The 21570-nt window shown below is 34.9% G+C and overlaps 1 protein-coding gene across 1 annotated transcript; it reads left to right on the forward strand.

Moving 5' to 3' along the window:
• Nucleotides 1-1633: 1633 nt before the first annotated feature.
• Nucleotides 1634-21458, forward strand: LOC140227612 (uncharacterized). The gene is made up of 9 exons (XM_072308029.1): nucleotides 1634-1985; nucleotides 5379-5426; nucleotides 9458-9669; nucleotides 10824-10913; nucleotides 12322-12472; nucleotides 13453-13635; nucleotides 18794-19108; nucleotides 19758-19960; nucleotides 21157-21458. Exons 1-9 carry the CDS (start codon nucleotides 1634-1636, stop codon nucleotides 21418-21420), a joined length of 1818 nt encoding a protein of 605 aa, XP_072164130.1. The 3' UTR covers nucleotides 21421-21458.
• Nucleotides 21459-21570: the final 112 nt, after the last annotated feature.

Consider the following 21570-nt stretch of genomic DNA (forward strand, 5'->3'; position numbering starts at 1 on the left):
AATACTTCAAATTGATATAAAATGGATATTACCGATTTTCCATTTAACTCTTCTTAGAATGTGTTTTCGTGTTTGAGCATTCCATCCTTATCCTCAACCTAATGATGCATTTCGATTCTGTTGACTGCTTTACTAAAATATTGTTTCAAAGTGTAATATGATCTGTCATTTCGAAAGTCTGATTTTGTTATTTCGGAAATCTCCGAATGCAGGGACATTTTACATTTTGTTAGCTATATTTTATACTGTACTACCAGTAAGAATGCTGGCCACCAATTCACGGTTATGATAGAGTCGACTTGTGGAGCAGATATCATAAAGTTGGTAACCATGAGAGATTATAGGCAAACTTATTTCTTACATTTTTAAAAACTCTGAGAATTTTGGGGAAGTGAAATATGTTGCCAAAAACAATTGTTTTTGAAGCGTGAACATGTTCCTTCTGTCAATATTTTAGAATATAAACATAATAAAAATAATTTAGACGCGTTTCTCTTTGGAATCTGGCTCCATCTTGATTTGTCCAACCAAGAGTAGCTCCTTGGTCCAACTTCAATGTAATATTTTTGCGTTGCGTTGAAATGTAAGATTATAGTTGTCAGTAGCCCGATCTTGTCGACTTCTTCACCTTAACGTCACACTTCTTAAGGGTATGAAAAGAGTCACTTGGTAAATGTTCCAAATAAGTCGAAAATGTTCAAATGTTTCAAAATGTTTTCCGACGAAATTGACAGGCGATGGAAGCAAACGAACTTTGCTTTTTAAATCAGAACATAGTGTCTAAAATAACGTTCACCAAAGTCACTCTGTATTATTCTTAGCAAATATCTGCGACTTTTTTTCGGGGTCATAATGTGACGAGTCACTTCACACGATTACTCTCTAAAAACTGCAAATAGAGTTTTCAGCAATAAGCGTTAAATTATCAAAGAGAATATAGTTATTGATTTGAACATTCTTTTAATCTACACGTAAGATATCCTTCATAGACTGACAAATTAATTGTCATTTAATCATGTTCAAATGAACTAGTGTTTATGGAATGCGCGTTTTACCTTATGGATGATAATAATGAAAGCATTTCTGACGAACTGAAAAAAAATATAGATATATATACAGTATATGAAACAAAAAATATATGAGCAATACTATAGTGGAGTGGCAGATTTGCTTTATCCGTAGTTCATTTATTTCATTAAATCGTCTAAATTCGTCATATTTATTCACTTTATTTCAAATCCCTGTCTTCTCGTCTTGCTATGTTAACCCGGTACGATTACTTGCAATGCATTGCAATCTGAATCTCTCTTGTACTTCGCTCATTATCATAATGTTCAAGGTAATAGTCCATTCGGCAGCCAGTCACAATACTAGTGAAAATGTGATCAAAATCTGATGAATATGTGAAGGACAGTTCAGAAGTTGTGAATTTTCGGAAATCTTTTGTAAAACTTCTTGGGTTTATTTTATCATTTTGTTAAACATTTTTAATGATATGTGTTGATAAGACTTTACTGTTTCTTGATTATCAGCCTGACTTTTACAGGTCCAAAACTTCCCTTTAAGCACAACTCTTTTTATATAAATGCATAACGCAGTTCTGCAGCCATCAATAGGTGAACGAGCAACCAAGATGGTAAGACTCCTGCTAAAGTTATTGGCAGTCTTCGTGCTGACTGTCTCGGCCACGGCCCTCACCACTCCCCATGGGCTCAATTACCTGGGCGTGGGTTATGACATCCTAAAGGGCAATCCGGAGGGAGGAGACCTTGCCACGGGAGGTGTCGACCCGGGCCTTTACATTTCCCATCGCGTCTTCAAACTCACCTACGACAGCGGCAAGAAGTCGAGTGACGGACTCTACGACATCCCGGACGAAGCCATATTCATTCATCGAAGCAGCGCCGCCAGATCCACGTCGAAAAAGACGTTCAGCGGGACCGCCAGCTACGTGGATAAACTCTCCACGCAGGTATCACTCTCCGGTAAGTTTTCAGTTTGTTTTATATTTCCATCTGTACAAAAATCAGGGTACAAATGAAATCATTTCTAGAAAATCAATCATTTTCCCATCATAATGTGAACAAGAGCAGAAACGGACAGAAACTTTTAATGACTGGCAGTGTAATATTTGTTTATTTAAGCAGATGCCTTTTTATATTGATTGTGAAAGTGCTGCAGATGTTGATTTACATGAGGTCTAGAGGTCATATGACACAAAGAAATTTGCCTACTATAAACTCAAGATGTACGAGGTAACGGTCTAAGAATTGCACATTTAAATGCCAATAGTCTTTTAAAACGTATAGATGAAGTTAGAGCGTTTGTGACGTCAAACGATACACATTTACTCGCTCTAAATGAAACTAAAATTGATTTATTTATTTTTTATCATGAACTCAATATAGAAAATTATCACTGGTGCGAAAAGATAGAACTCGTCAAGGTGGAGGAGTTGCGATATGTTCATAAGTCGATTCATTTTGAGAACCTTATACATGAAAGTTTGAACGAGTTAGAGAAGTGATTGCAGTAAAGGTTTATTTGAAGCGTTCAAAGGCAATGGTGTTCACTACTTGGTACCGATCCCCCTCTCCCCCTCTTGTAATATCGGTGTCTTTGATCTATATGAAAATGTCCTTAGTTATGTAGACAGTTTAGGTTGTGATACAGTCCTGGTAGGAGATAAACTGTGATTTACTGTCCCAGCCTTTGTCTGGTATCACCAAAAGGTATATTGATCTTAATAATACGTACGCGTTGTCACAGATAAATTGCACTGAACCGACCCGGATAACTAATCTTTCCGCTACTTTGGTTGATCACATTGTAACTAATAATCCCCAAAAGGTGAAGAGCTTTGATGTAATTCAAAATGGAATGAGTGATCATTCGATTAGTACTATGATTTGGAAGTCTGATATTTTATTTTCTTCAAGAACTATAAATTTCAGAAGCCGGAAAAATTTAAACATTAATGACTTCAGAATTGATATTCACAACCAACCGTGGGGAAAGATTAGAGAATCTGAGTCTATCGACGAGGCTGTTGAATTATGGCACTACGGCAGAATTTGTTTTTAAATGTTATCGAAAAACATATGCCTGAACGGTGTAAAAAAGTAAAAGATACTTTTTCACCTTGGATGACTTCTGATATTTACAGACTTATGAAGAAGAGAGATAAAGCTAAAAAGAAAGCATATAAATGTAAAGATGAAAATATGATGAAAGAGTATCGAAAGTTACGAAATAAAGTTACAGCGGAAGTTCGGAAAGCAAAGAAAAAATATTATGTTGATAAATTCTCCCAAAATAGTAAAAATTCCAGATCTATTTGGAGTTTGTTGAAATCGATTATACCAAATAAGAAATCTGATAGCTCAGTCCACGTGAATTCTGATAATTTTATTGAAAAGTTGAAACTGCTGATCAATTTAATGAATTTTTCGCCACAGTGGAAAGTACTTGATGCACCTTTTATTCACAATGAAGCTAGCTCTGTTAATGATGTGGTTGAAATTACTTTAGTTAAGATAGTGAAGTTTGTAAAATTATTCGTAATTTGAAAGAGGTTAAATCCATTGGATTTGATAAGATATCTGTTTATATGCTGAAATTATGCGCTTTTGAAATAACACATAGCATTGCTGATTTGATTAATCTGTCTCTGCTAAGTGGTAAGTTTCCCAAGCCATGGAAAAGGGCAAACATCATTCCAATTCATAAAAATGGGCATTATCCCTCAAATTATCGACCTATTTCAATTTTGTCATGTGTTTCAAAAATTCTCGAACGAGTTGTTCAAAAACAGATGTTAGCTTACTTGCACAAAAACAATATTCTGACGTCCGTGCAATCTGGTTTTAGACCACAACACTCAACTATTACTACCCTTATGAAAGTCACGGATGACTGGCTCCATGCAATTGATGGAAATGAATATACTAGAGCTGTTTTTGTCGACCTCAGAAAAGCTTTCGACACAGTGAACTGTGATATACTAATGAAGAAGCTAAAGGAAATAGGCATTGATGGTACCCCCGGAGCTTGGCTGAGAAGTTATTTGACGGACAGAGTCTGCCAAACAGTGGTCAACTCCAAACTTTCCTCCGAATCTGATATAACGTGCGGGGTCCCTCAAGGGTCCTTTCTAGGACCACTGCTCTTTATAATCTATAAATCAACGATTTGGTACAATATGTCAAAGTATGTAAAGTGCAACTATATGCAGATGATACCGTTTTATATTTTTCTCATTCTTCAGTATCCCACATTGAACTTGCTCTTAATATGGACTTAGAAAATGTGTATAACTGGATGTGTCAAAATAAGTTAAGTGTGAACTGTCAGAAAACTGTATGCATGTTAATTGGAAGCAACCGCATGATATCCAAACCAAATGTTTTACGAGTCTCGTTACACAACCCCCCTCTGAATCAAGTACGTGTTTTTAAATACTTAGGTCTGTGGTGTGACGAAAATTTAAATTGGAAATATCATATTGAAAGTATGCTGATAAATATTGGAAAGATGGTAGGTTTTCTCGGGAGACTAAGACACTCTGTAAGTGAATCGATTATGAAATTAATTTATAAGTCATTGATTCTTCCTCACTTTGATTATGAAGACATTATATGGGTCATCGTTTAAGAAACACCTAGATAAGTTACAAAAATTACAGAATAGGGCCGGCCGGGCAAACGATCAGATGGACAAAAAGCACTCAGTTTACAATGTGCTTTTATTCTTTATTTTTACCTCATCAGTTTTCAAATGCTCTGACTGTACATAGATAGAGTTTGGATGTACAAAGCACATTCTATTGACATATTGTTTTTCGAATCATCCGCGTTTTTAATTTCCGCCTTTCAGTATCACAGATTGAATTTAATTGAATCTGTTATATTTGTTTATTTATATATTCTTAGAATGATCTCAGTGGTGGATTTGTATCATGTCAAATGATGAGTTTTACTGCAAAACGAGCCAGGCACCTTTTTTAGACGTTTCAAAGAAAGTCCATCATCAGATGGACCCTCCTGAAAAACAGTAAACCATGATGGCAATATTTACTGAGTGAGGCTTATCCAGCCGCTTTCAACATTGTATTATTTTTATATTTGTATATGTTTGATTGATTGTGACGGGAATAAATAAACAAACAACAAACAAGATGGAGCGAAATCAAACTTTTTCAGCAATATTCTAGAAATTATGATTAAGATATCCCATATTTTTTATCATTTTCTTTGTTTTTTTTTTTAAGCAGCTTTAATCACAAGAATGGGATTAACTAGTTTTGAGATAAACCTCTTCAAATGTAAGCAGGGTAAAGTTAGTGATTTCTATTGTCACTCGTTTCCATTCTTTTGCAGTCGAGAGTGAAATTTTCTTCGCCGATGTCAAGTTTGCTGCCAGTCATCGTAAGTATGCGATATTTAGCAACTGATAGATAGCAAATTATCTAACAATATCGATGACTGCGATACTTATAGCGCTGATGCAGCACCCTCCCACTGAAATATAACTAAATAAATATAAATATTCAGCAACTAATAGATAGCAAATTATCTAACAATATCGATGACTGCGATACTTATAGCGCTGATGCAGCACACTCCCACTGAAATATAACTATAAAACTAAAAAAAAAAAAAAAATATCTAACCTACAGTGTATCACAAAACCAAACAAAAAGCACTTAAAGACTCAAAATAGTTGAAACATAATTTGTCTTGGGTTTTTCATATTTTCTGAAAAAGTAATTCTTCTTCAATATTCTAAGGTTTGGGATCATAAAACGAATGTGAAATTGTGTTTCTAGCAGTATTCTTGGAAAACTTGTTTTGCATAAGAGTGTAATCATGAATTGCATAAGAGTGAGTACTCGTTTTATGTTCTGTTTCCCAAGGATTATATCAAATTGTCTCGTTGCATTATTACTATAATTATCACGACTCACGAGGGGACTGCATTCTACAAGCTTGGCTTTTTAGCAGTCCCCTCCATTTCCGACCTTTCTTTGTTATGATCAGTCACATTTTGTCCATGTATTTCTTCAACTAGTATGTTTATTGATTCATGTAAACAAATGACGTGTATCTGAATTTCACTTGGAAATGTGAAAGTTACATTGTACTTAATTTGTTTATATGAAATTATCATGCTTTGGCCGAAAATGAAATAAAAATGAAATGAAATGAAATCATGGTAATGAGGTATGTTTTACAGACCTCTTTTCATTTCTTATCAATCCTTTCACAATCTTCACTGTCAACTCTAACAATTTTTGAAAGGATGATGCTTCGAAATTTGGTTAGTTTACTATTAGTTTATGATTAGTTCTTTATCAAAAAAAAAAAAAAAATCACACACCCGTCACATGGACGGCCGGCCTGAAGATGCCTATGAGTGATAGTAACACAATATATATATATATATATATATATATATATATATATATATCATGCAATACATACAGACAATAAGAAATAATTTAACACAACAAAAGAGAGAATATGATGGGCTAAATTATACATGAAAAGTCATTCAGTTACGGGAATATAATAAATTATTACGGCACGTTAAACTAAAGTTGGCAAAAGTGGCTACTTGACAGCACAGTGAATCTGATGACATTAAATAAAGGAATTTTTGGTCAATAGGCAACTGAGGAAAAGTAGGATCTCTTTCTGATATAATACTGAATTTATTGTGATCTGAAATCATCATATGAAGAACAAATCATAAAGTAATGAAACTCATCTTCTACATCACCGGAATTACAAATAATTCAAAATCTTTCATCGTATATATGGGACATTTTTGTAACGTCCGGTTTTAAGGGCAATAGGGGCACAACCACTTCTGAACAGAGCTAATGCTCACCTATTAGATCTATTCTGACACTGAATAATATATTTAGAGGTGTTCAAAGAGTGTTTGAAATTACGATAAGTTCTGAGTTTGTTTCTGGATGGGGGAACCCTTCTTCTATCATCAAACGTGAGCATTTCCACTTATTTTCAACAAATGATTTACATGCTATGGATACGAAGCTCACAGAATTTTGTGTACTAACAAGCTCAGCTGACGTTTCAACATGCATACATAACAATTTTGCAAATTGGAGTTATTGTTTGACCTTATAACACAAATTTTTAACACCATTATTTGTCAGGGATTTAGACCACAAGAAAATTTTCCAGGGTAATGGTCAGGTCACACCAAAGCCTCTTGCATAATACTGATAGAAGATGGGGGATCCCAACCCATATCACCCATAACTGCATCATTAGAGGTATATTTCCCCATTCCAAGAAAGAAACGACATGATCTATTAAAAAAAAAAAAAAAAAAAAAAAGCCTATTAATGGCTGAATATTCATCTAAGCCCCAAATACCGCTTGCATATTGCAATTTTTTTTTTTGGTAGGTCATAAACAGAGAACCACCAATCAATTCAAATTTACTAATAACCACTCCGAGGGCTGTAGTAACGGATTGAGCCAATATTTTGGTGCCTTTTTGTAAAAACCACAATCCAAGATACTTATACAAGTCAACAGTATCAAGCTTTTGACCATTACAATAAAATATAGATGTGGTTTTTGCTTTGACTTTCATCCTGAAGTGCACAATTTGGTTTTTAAAAGTAATAGATTCGATCCTCCACTTTTGATATAACTAATTGATATTCAAGTGATGTTCATAAAAATGCAATAGTTGTCTTAGCCCTATATAGCAAAGCCACCGTACACGGCATGTCAATGGAAAGGAGATCTCAGTTCTTAAGGTGATTTGGCAGCCACTGTGGTTTTCTTACACTCCTGGACGTATGATATATTTTTTTTTTTTAAGAGACAGATAGCGAAATTTGTGGCCCCAACAGTTTGCTGAAATTTTTATTGAACGAGTAATGAAATTTATACTAAGTGTTTCAAAAAACATTTCCCACTTTTGATCATTGATAGTTCAACAACTATTTATCCGATAAAACTGTCATTGATATGAGTAATAGCTGAATAGTGTACAATTTTGTTGGAGGTAATTTGAATGTGAAAGCATAAATCAGTTTCATTAAATCTAGATTGATTTTGAAGTAAGGTTCCAGATTCGGGTCAAATATTAACCCTCTGTACAAAAACTGAACTTTGCACAGGAACCAATGATGTGTATGTGAGTGTGTGCTGACAGTGGCCCTTAACAATGGACATGCCTGAACCACCTGTTGACTAGGCGTCAGTCTCGCGCTCCCAGGCACATGAATGCTTAATCAATGATTCATGTGGATTTCCCTGGGCACTGCTAGTCTGAATTCATGCACGGCAAAGGGTAAAATATATGCACATGGAAAAGGTAAGCACATGTTTCCATGTGCTTGCAAACACCTCATTTCATTCCAGCTGGCAATCATTTTGAAATTTTGCTTCACATTTCACTAAATTTGGGAGATAAATAAGCATAGATTATCTAAAGTTCCTCACTTCAATACAACTATCTACTAATTAAATAGTCTGACAATTTTTTCGCTTTTTCGATAAAAAGAGATCATTTTTGGTAAAGAGTTCAGCAGCATTTTATCATTGGGGCGATTTGTTTCACAGTAGATTAATTTAAGGCTCCATATACACAAGTGTATACTCTAATTGATTTTCTTTGCTTCCTGTCACCATGTTTACGAAAGAACAGAAGGTAATCATTGTAATTTCGTTTTTCAGAAGTAATAGGGAGAGCACTGTCACGACTCAACGACAGTATCGGCAGGCTTGACTTTGACTTTACACAGACACTGCCAGAGGCTGAATAAAGACCAGTTGTGATAGTGGAATTTCTCATGAATAAATAATGAAGCATTCAAACCCTGGCCATTGTTCAGGACCATTGTCAAGGTGTTAACCACACATGACCCCTGTGCAAAGTGAAATTTTGTACAGAGGGTTGAAAATAGAGCAGAATCTGGAACCTAACTGTGAAATTAATCATTGATTTCATGAAACTGATTTATGCTTTCATATTTAAACCACCTTCAACCAAATTGTACACTATTCAGCTATCACTCTTATCAATGACAATGTTATCTGATAGATAGTTTTTGAATTCTTAAGAATTAAAAGTGGGAAATGTTTTTTTTTTTTGGAAACACCTAGTACATATATATATATATATATATATATATATATATATATATATATATAATGATACCGTGTACCGGGATAGATATACGGATATAAAAGACGAGAAAGTAAACAATACATTCGAAGCAACAAAGACTGTGATTGTAATTGTTGTCATGTTCACTTCAATCAGTATTAACAACAACCAAAAAAAAAAAACTGTAACCAAAACAAAAGTTCCCAAACTTGATATTTCGTACAATCAAAACGATGCCCTTTTACTATATAAGTACACTTTGTACTACACACCTCCCCCTATACACTCAAATTACCTTCAGAGTACGAGCAAGTGAAGGAAAGCACGACGGAATCAGGGTATGTCTACTCTTCTGAGGAGACCGTGGAAAACCTCGGCCGCGCCCGCCTAGTCACCGAGCTCGCTGAAAACCAGAACTACCCTTTGACGCAAGAGTTTGTCATTACCGTTTGCAACCTCCCAGCTGAGTACGAGGAAAGAGTCTACATGAACTTTCTCAGCGACTGGGGAACGGTGGGACAACTTTGTCCAGTCATAATTATACTAGTTCACATTCAAACAAATCAAATCGTGCAAAGTATTTCAGACGTGTAACTTCGTATGTACAATAATTCACCTGGTGTACGTGCTCAAGTTGAAATCATTTGTATTAAAATTTTTCGCGTGTGTTTGAGCTATTCCCTGATGTGCTTCTTTAAGTTGGTTGGAGAGGCCCAAGGGCCATGGTGACTTTGATTGCTTTTTTCCAACCTGGCAACTTAGGGAAGCGCACCAAGGAAAGCCTAGCATCTTGTACCCTCGTATGTCGCTAGTTTTGTTTGTTTGTCTGCTAACCCTGGTAGTCTTGCAAATACCAAATGAATAATGAAAAAGTATAGTAATAGTAATAATAATCAAATGCTATTAATGCTAACATCACTATTATTATTGTTGTTGTTATTATTATTATTTATATTATTATCATTATTACTTGAATTTGTAGTAACTGATTACAATTGAGTGGGAGTATACTGAACTCCAATTTTGTTTTCTTTTGTTTGATTTGTCTGCATGGTTCTTTTTTTGCCTTTCACTCTGGTAAACCATTAACACAAACAATTCAATTAAATCAAAACAGCCAGATACAGTATGTGTACATGCATGTAAATAAAGAAATTGTACAAAATAATGAATTACGATAGACAAAAATACACGCAAGCGAGTATAATGACGATTGAATAAAGGAAATTAGCATGCTAATTTTCAATGCGAAGTAATAAATTTATATGAATACGAAAAATGAATGAATTGATACCAGTAAGTAGGTGAGAGAAATCCTTTTACAAGGAGAAAATATAGGTACATGCATGACATGTGTACTTGGTAGATAATGTCCAGTTCGCACTTAATTGGTATATAGAGTTATAGACCAAGTATTGAATGTTTGATTCAGAAACAGTAAAATTTTCTTGATGTTGGAAATTTGGTTGGAAGTAAAAACAGTGCAACCTCATAGAGCCTCTAAAAAAAAAAAAAAAAAAAAAAAAAAAAGTAACTATGTGCTGATATGAATAGATGCTTCCTCAACTCAGATTTGTTTTCGATTTTTTTTTTTTTTTTTTGGGGGGGGGGGAATAAAATATAGAGATTTCCGCTAATTTCCTAATTACTGACACCAATCTTTCCAGCACATTGTCGAGCAGGTCGACCTGGGCACGCGCGATGTGAAAACCTACCGTGAGACTCGGTCGAAGTTTGTATCGGACATAGCAACCAGTGTAAGTTGTCAATATTAAATAAATGGATGAATCAGTCAGTTTGGAGTTAACGCATTAATGTGCTTATTGGTACAAACGACCTTTTTTTTTCTCAGTTGTTTTGCTCGTTTCCAAAGCGAAATAATGCAAAATTTGTGGAATTCATAAATCCCGTTCGAACAAAGAATGAACGTGAGTGACCTGGGGCCTGTTTCCATAAAATTTGTCATCAGTGACAAGTTGTCATAGATGTGACAAGCTACTGAAATCCTTGCAGCTGATTGGCTGAGAGCAAATTTGTCATAGAAATGTGGCAGTTGTCACTGATGACAAGTTTTATGAAACGGGCCCCTGGTGACCAGAAGGGTCAGTCATACCCTGGGAAGCATCCATTTTTTTTTCGCATTGACTGTATTAAGAATTCATTGGTATTCTGTTGTTAGTTTGACCCAAATACCAGGCTTTATGTCAGGTTGATGTACGCATATATAGCAAGCAAAATGGAATTTCGATATATGGCTTGTTCTTTGTTACATTTCTTAATGATATAAATTTCGCCAAATTGTTTAAATGATTACAAAGATATTTTATCATTACGAAATCGAAAAGGGAAAAAAATAAGGTGTATAGCGTTTGAGGGCTGAAACAGTATTGTAGGTTCCAAATGTCATTTGAATTAGATTCAATTTGTCTGTCATTAACAATAATTATTTCCATCCAACGTAAGACTGAAACAAAATAAAATGCATACCTTTCACATATCATATTGTTTTATCAATTTGTATGGAATACATAGACCCTGCAGACTTCATCGCTAAAGTCCTGAACAACGATTAACTTTTTTTAATCATCCATTGAACTTTTACATTGCCGTCTTTCTTTGTCTGTATTAGCTATCTTCTCGAATCTGCAACTTTTAACTTTTGCCACAAATGCCACAACGTTCTGTCACAAGCATGACAAGTGCAGAAGTTATATCCTAGCATGTCGATTTTATGGCCCTCCATTTTGAACAAATGCATTCAGTCGAACCAGTTGTAATGATGCAAAAAGTACTTCCGAAACGTCTTTCCATGACCTAGACATCAGTTTCATTGGGGGAAAAATGTGAGTGTGAAATGACACAGTTATCTATTTTCCGTCATTTCCAGGGATGTATATCCTGATGGATGTCACGTATATTCAAAAGGGTCGAACTTCCCATTTCTTCTGAAAGCATTATATTTCTTAATTTCTACGATATAGGGGAATATTTTCTTTCTTTCATCATATCCGATCGACTTCTCTCCCCCCTCCCGTTCTCTCTTTGATTGCTGTCACATCTCTGCATGTCTGACTCTCTTTTTAACAGCGTTGTTCACCTCTACCCCCGTAATCTGTAATAGTTTAATGTTTCTCGTTTTCATTATATACTTTGGAAAATCTACAGCACGCCGCCGAAATGCAGGTAGATGCAACTTATAAGGTGACGAGTGTATCCCTTTCAGGGAGCGTGGACTCGTATCTGCAGGAGGCTGCATCAGACGAGCATTTGGGCGAAGAGTTTTCCAGCTTCACGATTGGCAGTGCAGACCTCAAAGGTAAAAACGACAACAACATTACTTGTTATCATATAGTGATTAGCATGTTTCCTTTCAAAGTTCGCCTCTTTTAGCTGCCAGTAATTAACTTTCATTTTTCCCTCCTTTTTACAGCTCACCTCATGTCTTTGTTCTATTAATTCGTGCACTATGTAGCATATAATATAATGATATTCCTCTGCAAAGTCCCTGGTTCAAAATTCCTATGTTAAGCGCTAGTTTCTTGTTTATTTCAAGCCACGTTTATGTGTCAGACACATCAGGGGGCATTTCATGAAGCATTTTGTCTGACAAAGTTGTCGGACAACTTTGCTCTCAGCCAATCGGATGCAAGGATTTCAGTAGCTCGTGACAGTTGGTCAGAAAAATATCCGACCAAAACGCCACATGAAATGCCCCTAGGTTTCGAATAATTGTCTGTCTGTCCGTCGGTGCACAATGTCCTTAATATATGTAGTATTAAAAAGACACAAACACGCACTCTCACTCGATCACCTTTGTACCTGCCTTATAATTCTCAGTGATCTAAGAATAGCTCCTTTTAAACTAAGTTATGGCCAAAAACAAAATGCCAAGTGTTATCATAATTTGATAGGAAAAGGTCTGGTTTAAAAAAAAAAAAAGAGGAAATGGTCAAGCAAACAATAAGTTGGATGGAATCGACAGGTCAAATGTCACCTGAAAGGAATAGTGTACTACCCTTCAAAATGTCGACGCTAGTTATAACTTCTAAGAACAAAAATGACATCATAAAACATCGCGATGATTTTCGGTACAATTTCAAGGAAAACAAACAATCAAATATATTACAATAATATATAAACCTACATGAATGAAAATAATTGTACTATTTCTTCCCCCCCCCCCCCCCGTTACGTGGCATCGCCGTCTCCACACTGCAATGTGTCATTATTTTGTAAATACTTTGGTCTGAATGAGATAATGGAACTTGAACTTGAACATTGTTACGTCACCTACAGAACCCATCGGCTATAGTTTGATGGGAATGAACGAGATAATGGAGGACTTCTATTGGTCACTGGACTCGGATTATGTGGCCCAAGGACTCTGTGTTGAAGGCTGGCCCAGAGCCGCCATTCGAGCCAATGTAATTACAGCTATGACCAACTACCCCGCATATAACGATGTGATAGCAAGCAGGGGTGAGTTATTCTCCCGGACATCTTGCTCTCAAAAGTATAATTCGTCATTCTTCCTTTTTTATAACTGGTTCATTACATTACATTATTCGTTACTTATCATGCTCGCCCTGTTGTGTATTTGTTTGTAGTATCTGATTTATTATTTTTTTTTTATTGTATTGTATATTTATATGTATTGTTATCTGTGCACAGACATGTTGAAAAACAGCCATAGGCTGATTCTTGCTGCCGTGCTTAAATAAATGGAATGGAATGAAATGAAATGGTTGGGGCCCATTTCGAAGCACTGAGAGCATAATAGTGGTTTCAAAATACATATCGCACGTAACTCTGTCTCACCAATTCTATACAGGGTGCAGAAGATGAAATTTTGTTTTCAGCCCGCAAAAAAAAAAAAAAAAATATTTCAATTTTAATCTAAATTTCAATTTATTTCTAATCTATTTTTTTCGTATTTATCCATTTAAAGAAATGCATGAAATATAGAAAAATATGATTATACATATTCGAGCTTGGGGATTTATGTATATATATATATATATATGTATGTATGTTGTCTTTCTGTCCTTCTTTCTCTGTCTTCTTCCTTGTGTTTGTCCTCTCACACCTATTTTCCTTTTCAGAATTCTATGTTTACGTGTATTTGCCTACTCGCTGTACGATCCGCGAAACCGGAATTGTTTGTGCTTCACCTACATGTATGTCAAAATATCTCATACTTCAACCCCGGCAGTTGATATACTTTCATTCTAGATTTTATGCTCCTCCTTATGGCTAGTCAACTCAATGCAGCGTTTGATTCTCTTAATGATGATGAACTCTATGATTTGTTTAGACGCTCCCCTACAGAATTAAGTCGGATAAATTCACGTTCATCTGTTGTTTTTGATAACTTCATTGCCGATAATGTTAATTTGTCTTCGAAAGATTTATATGATGATTTCGATTTTGAATATGATTCCTCTCATATTTTTTCAAAGTATGTTACAGTTGATCAATTCACAGATCTTGTCAAAAGTTTTTCAGAAAGTACATTTTCTTTGTTACATTTGAACATTAGGAGTATAAATAAGCATTTTGATGATTTACAGATATTATTAGGTAACCAAATGAAGAAACAAATTTCTGTAATAGGTTTAACTGAAACATGGTTATCTTCTGATATTAATTTACCATATGCATTAAATGGATATGAGTTAATCGTTAATAATAGAGTGAATAGGACGGGCGGTGGGGTTGCTTTTTATTTATCACAGAAATTTGAGTTTACTGTTTGTGATAAATTAGAAATAATAGATGATAGTATAGAGTCTTTGTTTGTGGAAATTTCCATTCCGCAAAGTAAAAACATTATTGTTGGTATTGTTTATAGACCCCCAAGTTCTAATCCTAAAGATTTTTTGGGTTGTATTATAAATTTATTAAAAAATCCCCTTTTGGTTCATAAAAATATTTTTATAATGGGTGATTTTAATATTGATTTGATTAAAACTGATGATAATACGTCACAAGAATTTTTTGAAATATTTTTGTCAGCCTCATTTTTGCCATTGATTTCGAAACCCACACGCGTTACAAATCATTCCGCCACCCTTCTTGATAATATTTTCACTAATGTTTTGCAAATGTTAAACTCTTCTATAATTCTATCCGATATGTCCGATCATTTCCCTATTATAGCATGTTTTGATCTCGGGTATTCGGTTAATAAGTTTGGTTTTTCTCCAACCAGACGAAGAGCTACACCAGAAAATTTGGCTAGCCTTGGTGCTAGCTTAGATAGGGCTGATTGGTCTAGTGTTTATGATAGTGATATCATTTAATAATATGATAGTGATATCATTTAATAGTTCATTTAATATATCATTTAATAATTTTTCAGGGATAATTGATAATCATTTACCTAAATTAAAAGATAAGTTAGTTGATTATAAAACATCTCCCAGATTTCCATGGATATCAAAATCTCTTCTTCGTTCAATTAACAGGAAAAATAGGTTATATCATAAATTCAAAATGAAAAAAACTGAGAAGTCAAAAGAAAAATACACTTCCTATAGAAATACTTTAACCAAGATTATACGGTTGGAAAAGAGGAAATATTATATGTTTCAGTTAGAAAAATATAGACATGATATGAAGAATACATGGAAGATTTTGAACCAGGCCATGAATATATCAAAAAAGAAATCAAATATTACAAAAATAAGATATGATAACAAAATATATGAAGATTCAAGTGAAATAGCTAATATATTTAATTCTTATTTTTCAATGATTGGGGAGAATTTGGCAAAAAGGGTACCACAGTCAAATACGCATTTTTCAACATTTTTAGGTCAATCCAACTCAAGTTCTACTTTTTTTTGTTCCAATTACGAAATATGAAATTATTGATATTGTTACTGCAATGAATGACAAGCGAAGTGCTGGTTACGATGACATAAGTAATTTTATCTTAAAGGGAATTATATTTTCAATCGCTGATCCACTTTCACATATTTTTAATAGATCTATGTCATGTGGTGTTTTTCCTGATTTTATGAAAATAGCTAAGGTTTTCCCTTTATTCAAAAAAGGAGATGGTTCTGATATGAGTAATTACAGGCCCATTTCTTTGCTTTCATCTTTATCTAAAATTTTGGAAAAATTGATATTTAAAAGAACGATTAATTTTTTAACTTTTCATAATGTTTTTACAAATTCTCAATTTGGGTTTCGTCAGAAACACAGTACCATTCATGCCCTTTTGAAGTTTATCGATCACGCAGCGCATACTATTGATAATCATTTATTTATTTATTTATTTATTCTCCACTCATGGGACGGATAGCCCTGGTCAGCTAAGAGCTGTTTTTCACATTCTCATTCTCATCTTATTGGTATATTCCTGGACTTCTCCAAGGCCTTCGATACAATAAATCATGAAATTTTACTTCACAAGTTGTCTCATTATGGAATAAGGGGGAAGGCCTTGGAGTGGTTCAGGAGCTACCTGCAAAACCGCAAACAATACGTATCTCTGAATGGGAACGTTTCAAGTCTCGAATTCATTAAGTGTGGCGTCCCACAGGGTAGCTTATTAGGACCTTTACTTTTTATCATTTATATTAATGATTTTTGCAGATCATCCGACGTGTTGTCATTTATACTTTTTGCTGATGATTCAAATATTTTCTTTTCACATCAAAATCCAGATAAACTCGTGCACATTGTTAATTCCGAATTGAAAAAAGTGACGCAGTGGATAAGAGCTAATAAATTTTCTCTTAATCTTTTGAAAACTAAATATATGTTATTTAGCAATTCTATAGAAGCCTTACGTAAAGAGATTATTTTTGATGAGACCCTATTAGAACGCGTATCTCATATAAAATTCCTTGGGATTACAGTAGACGATAAATTATCATGGAGGCCACATATTATTAACATTAGTACAATAATTTCACGTAATATTGGTATCATTAATAGACTTAAGTTTCATATTCCATTGTCTTCTTTGCTGACGTTGTATTTCTCTTTAATTTTACCTTATCTTAATTACGGTCTTTTAGCATGGGGTAGTGCTCATCAAACTTTATTAGATAGACTACTGTTATTACAAAAAAGGGCACTTCGTGTTATTTGTGGCGTCCCGCCACGTTCCCATACAGATCCATTATTCACTAAATATAAGATTTTAAAAATTAAAGATTTGTATTTTTTTCAACTTGGACAGTTTATGTTTAATTTCAACGCAAATGCACTTCCCTGTATATTCAATTCCATGTTTACAAGGAATCAGTTTTTCCATAATTATCCCACCAGGCAATCTTCTGACTTTCATTTACCCCTTCTGAGAACATTATTGGCTCAGAATACATTTATATGCACAGGCCCTAGATTCTGGAATTCATTAAGTTGCGAAATGAAAAATTCTCCTTCTTTGTATTCTTTTAAGCGGAAGTTGAAATCCTTTCTGTTAAACCCTCTCTGATTTTTCGCTTTTATTAACCAAGTCCCAACAACCACAGGGTTCATCATCCAACCATCAATCAACTAATCTCTGAATTTATTATAATGAAATAGCCATCATAATCTCTGCACGGCTGTATGCAGCCACCAGCTGTTTGAAGCACCTCTTCAATTCCCTCTTCAATTTCCTCTTTCGTTTCCCTCTTTCGTTTCCTTGATCAGCGTGTAGGCATTCTCTTTCTTCTTTCCTTCCTTCCTTCCTTCCTTTTTTCCATCTATTTTGTCGAGTCGTGTCATGTTGCTGTGTGTCTCCTATTTTGTTCCGTCTTGTCTTAAATTATACTTGTGCTAAGCATATGCAAATAAGTATTTCATTAGATTTTTCTTGAGGGGTTCACAATCTACAAGCTTGCTTTTTAGTGGACCTCTCAGTTCTTTTTTTTTCCAACTGAAACATAACCTTGTATTTTTTTTTTTTTGCGTATACATGCATGTAACTTTATTATTGTATCATTTGATATCATTTGCAAGATGTATGTACACGATTGTGATATGATTCCTAATTTATACTGTGTTATGTTCTGTTGGAAAAAGGAGAAGAATATAATAATATGAAATGAAATATTAAAAAAATATTAATATTGATGATATAGAGACCGGTCGGTAACTCAGTCAACAACAGACTTTACAAGAGGCATCGTCTTTTATTTTATTTTTTTTTTGGGGGGGGGGGGAGGGGGGGGGAGGGGGGGTCAAATACTAGGCTTTAGTGAACTCTGTATTTGCTGTATCCAGTGTCATTAGTACTCACAAAAGTTGCAGACCAGACATTAATCTCTTATAAACTCAGACACGATCATTCCGTAAATTATACCAATGTGCCTACCATTCCACCTGTTTCATAACTCTGAAATGAGAAGAACTTTTCACCCCCTTTCGCTGAATTTCTCGTACTTTCGATTCCAGTGACGATAAAATTGCAGCACATTAAAATCAGTAAAATCATGATATGAAAGGCCGTTTTGGGGAAACGTATAGCGAGTCCGATGGGCCATGTTCAGTAGCTAGGCCATTCGATCGTGACTTTGGTGATTACCAGGAAGAGCTAAAGAGTCAGTAAGAGACAGTTACCCATGTCTTCACTAATACAAAAGCTCTCGATTATCATTCCTCATGTATGAACTGATTAATTTAAATGTTATAGATGACCCAATCAAAGTACCGTTGGCATGGCCAAAGGGAACGTACGCACTTCCGGGTAGGGACATCAGCGGCCTGGAGAACTGTCCTTCGACGGACCACCTCACTTTTGCATTCGGAAAAAGGTTCCAAAACACGGAGGATAGTGGGAGCAACATGTGTAGCCCCTCGCTCAGGGAACATATGACTAACCGAGTAACATCCAACACCATCGAGCACCCGTTCTGTGTTAAGGAGGTCAGCGAAATCGAGGCCGATACAGTTTGGGAATTCGGAAAGGGCAGCTACTGTATATATAAGAAAGGCGACTGTCCGGAAGGTGCGTGAGCATGACGTCACAGTCTTGAAGTTAATCAGTTGAGAAGAAAAATCTGTAAAAAGCCAGTAAACTGCATTAATTAGTTTACTTGATATTACCTTGGGTCTTTTGCTTTTTAATCCGACTTTCATGTTGTTAAAGCCACTAAAATTTACCATTTGCAGATGAACCCCCCCCCCCTCTTTAATGCTTCAAAGTACTTCTTAAATGTAAGTTTGGGATAGAAACAACCAATGTAAAATTCCATTCAGTACAATTTACGTTAAGCATTGGTGAATATCTAAAATATGAACAAAAGTCATATTAAAATCGTTTCTAGAATAAACCGTCGACATTATGGTTTGTTGAGTTAAACATTCAAAAAAAAACATTAAAATCATATTGTCTAAGCAGCCGCACATTGTTCTTTTTAACTTAATTTTGTCGTTCCTGTGTTTGTGTTTACATAATAGATCATAGATAGATAGATTTAAAAATTGTAATATATATATATACAGTATACATATATAGGTATATGTACACATATTCATGTATGTTATAACGACACTAATGCAGCCTCTATAGCATTTGGTCATCCCCGCCCACTTCTGACGAGAGTTCTAAGCCATTTTTAGCCTACTGTGCTAAAAAAAATTTCTTTAATTTACAGGTTTTAGTTTCTCCTACATCAAGTTTGATGACGACGATACGAATAATGGCAACACTCGAACGGGGACTCTCCCCGACGGAGACTTCGACCATAACTCTTCGTTTTATTACTGCTGCCGAAAAGATGGAGACGTCAAACAACCCATCGTTCTGCCCGTCGACAAACCTTTCTACCTGTTGGCTAATACCGCAAATTGTCAGAAGGTATATACGTCATGATTACGTCATCATGGATGTATCCATGTACACGCATGTTTGGGGGATTTACATCATTATTATTATTTTAGTATTGTTTGGGTCTGTTTTGGAATTTTTGCGAGAAGGCTGCGTAATTATATTCGATTCAGCTAGCTTCACACCAAAAGGTTATAGTCCCACAAATTTACCCATCCACCCCCGCACACACACACACACACACACACACAAACATCATTGAAGCACCATATGATAGCGTTTCATATGGAAAATAAAAGGTGTCAGTTTCTATACAAAGCAACCAGCGGCATACATATTGTGAAAATACAGCAATGATTGATCGTCATAGATAGAAATAAAATAAGTCATATCTATACATATTACATGTTGTAGTATTGATTATGACATTATGTAGTACGTGCATAATTTAAATCTATAATTTCAACATATTTGAACAAGATAACAAGATCAGAATGTGAATGCTGTGTACATCAAGGTAATGCACAATCAAAGTTAATAAATATAAAATCACATTTCATAGCTAAAAAATAACAAAGTTTGAAGAAGAATTTCATAGCACGCAGATTAGATATCAATATTCTTCATTTCTTTGTCTATTTCTGGTTGTTTAATTCTTGAAGGGACTGTACAGTACTGGTTGAGGTGGGGCTTCATGTTTTGAACATTCCTAAGTGAGATAGTGAAAAGCCTCTTATGAAATATGAAAGAGCATGTCATTTTTAGAAGGATTCATCGTTTATTTGATGAAAATTGGTTTTCATATGGCTGAGATATCCAAAAAAGTGCTAATAATAAAAGGCGACATGCCACAACTTTATTAGGATCTCTTTGTTTCACCTTGTTTTTGGATATCTCAGCCATTTTAAAACCGATTTTCATCGAATAAACTTTTGATACCCCTTAGAACTGCATGCTTTTTGACATCTCATAGAGTGGTTTCTGAATATCTCGTAAAACGTTAAAAGCTAAATCCTCACCTCGACCAGAACTGTACACACCCTTTAATTTCTCTAAAGACTATTTTTTTTTTATTTCTCTAATGACTATTTTTTTTTATTTCTCTAAATTCAAATGTAAATAGATATTTTTTTATAGTTTTCTCATTCTACCTTTACTCTATGATGCATGAGAATCCACTTGTTACTCATATTTGGTCTAATTATAAATTTTCGTGTTTCATCTAGGTGCTCGGTATGAATGCCACAGCAGAATTCATCGCCGTGAATACAGAGAACTACGACAACTGGGACAGTGTAGCTGGCCTTCATCCGTACCCAGGTATAGTTTCCGTTGGCGAGTACAACATCAACATCACGTACTGCTACTACGAACCCGCCCCTTATGTCGAAGCCAAGCAAGTAGAGACTGAACTCAGGCACATCGGTGACATGAGGTACGACGGGCGAGACTTGGCTGCCTTGCGCCTTCTGAAGGCGCTTGGAATGTAAAATGGCGCTTGGTTATTAAATGGATGGTAAAGCATTGGTTAAGGTGAGAATTCAGCTTTTATCTTTATGGGAGATATTTAGAAACCACTTTATAAAATGTTAAGAAGCTTACAATTCCAAGAGGAATTCAAAGTATTATTTGATGAAAAT

This window comes from Diadema setosum, chromosome 4 (assembly GCF_964275005.1).
Source record: "Diadema setosum chromosome 4, eeDiaSeto1, whole genome shotgun sequence".
Taxonomy (NCBI): domain Eukaryota; kingdom Metazoa; phylum Echinodermata; class Echinoidea; order Diadematoida; family Diadematidae; genus Diadema; species Diadema setosum.

What these genes read in the sequence shown, in the direction of transcription:
- LOC140227612 (XM_072308029.1), top strand. Translation starts at nt 1,634, where the DNA reads ATGGTAAGACTCCTGCTAAAGTTATTGGCAGTCTTCGTGCTGACTGTC. An exon ending in TGGCAGTGCAGACCTCAAAG is followed by an intron (nt 12,473 to 13,452) that starts GTAAAAACGACA and finishes CGTCACCTACAG; the next exon opens with AACCCATCGGCTATAGTTTG. An exon ending in ATACCGCAAATTGTCAGAAG is followed by an intron (nt 19,961 to 21,156) that starts GTATATACGTCA and finishes TGTTTCATCTAG; the next exon opens with GTGCTCGGTATGAATGCCAC.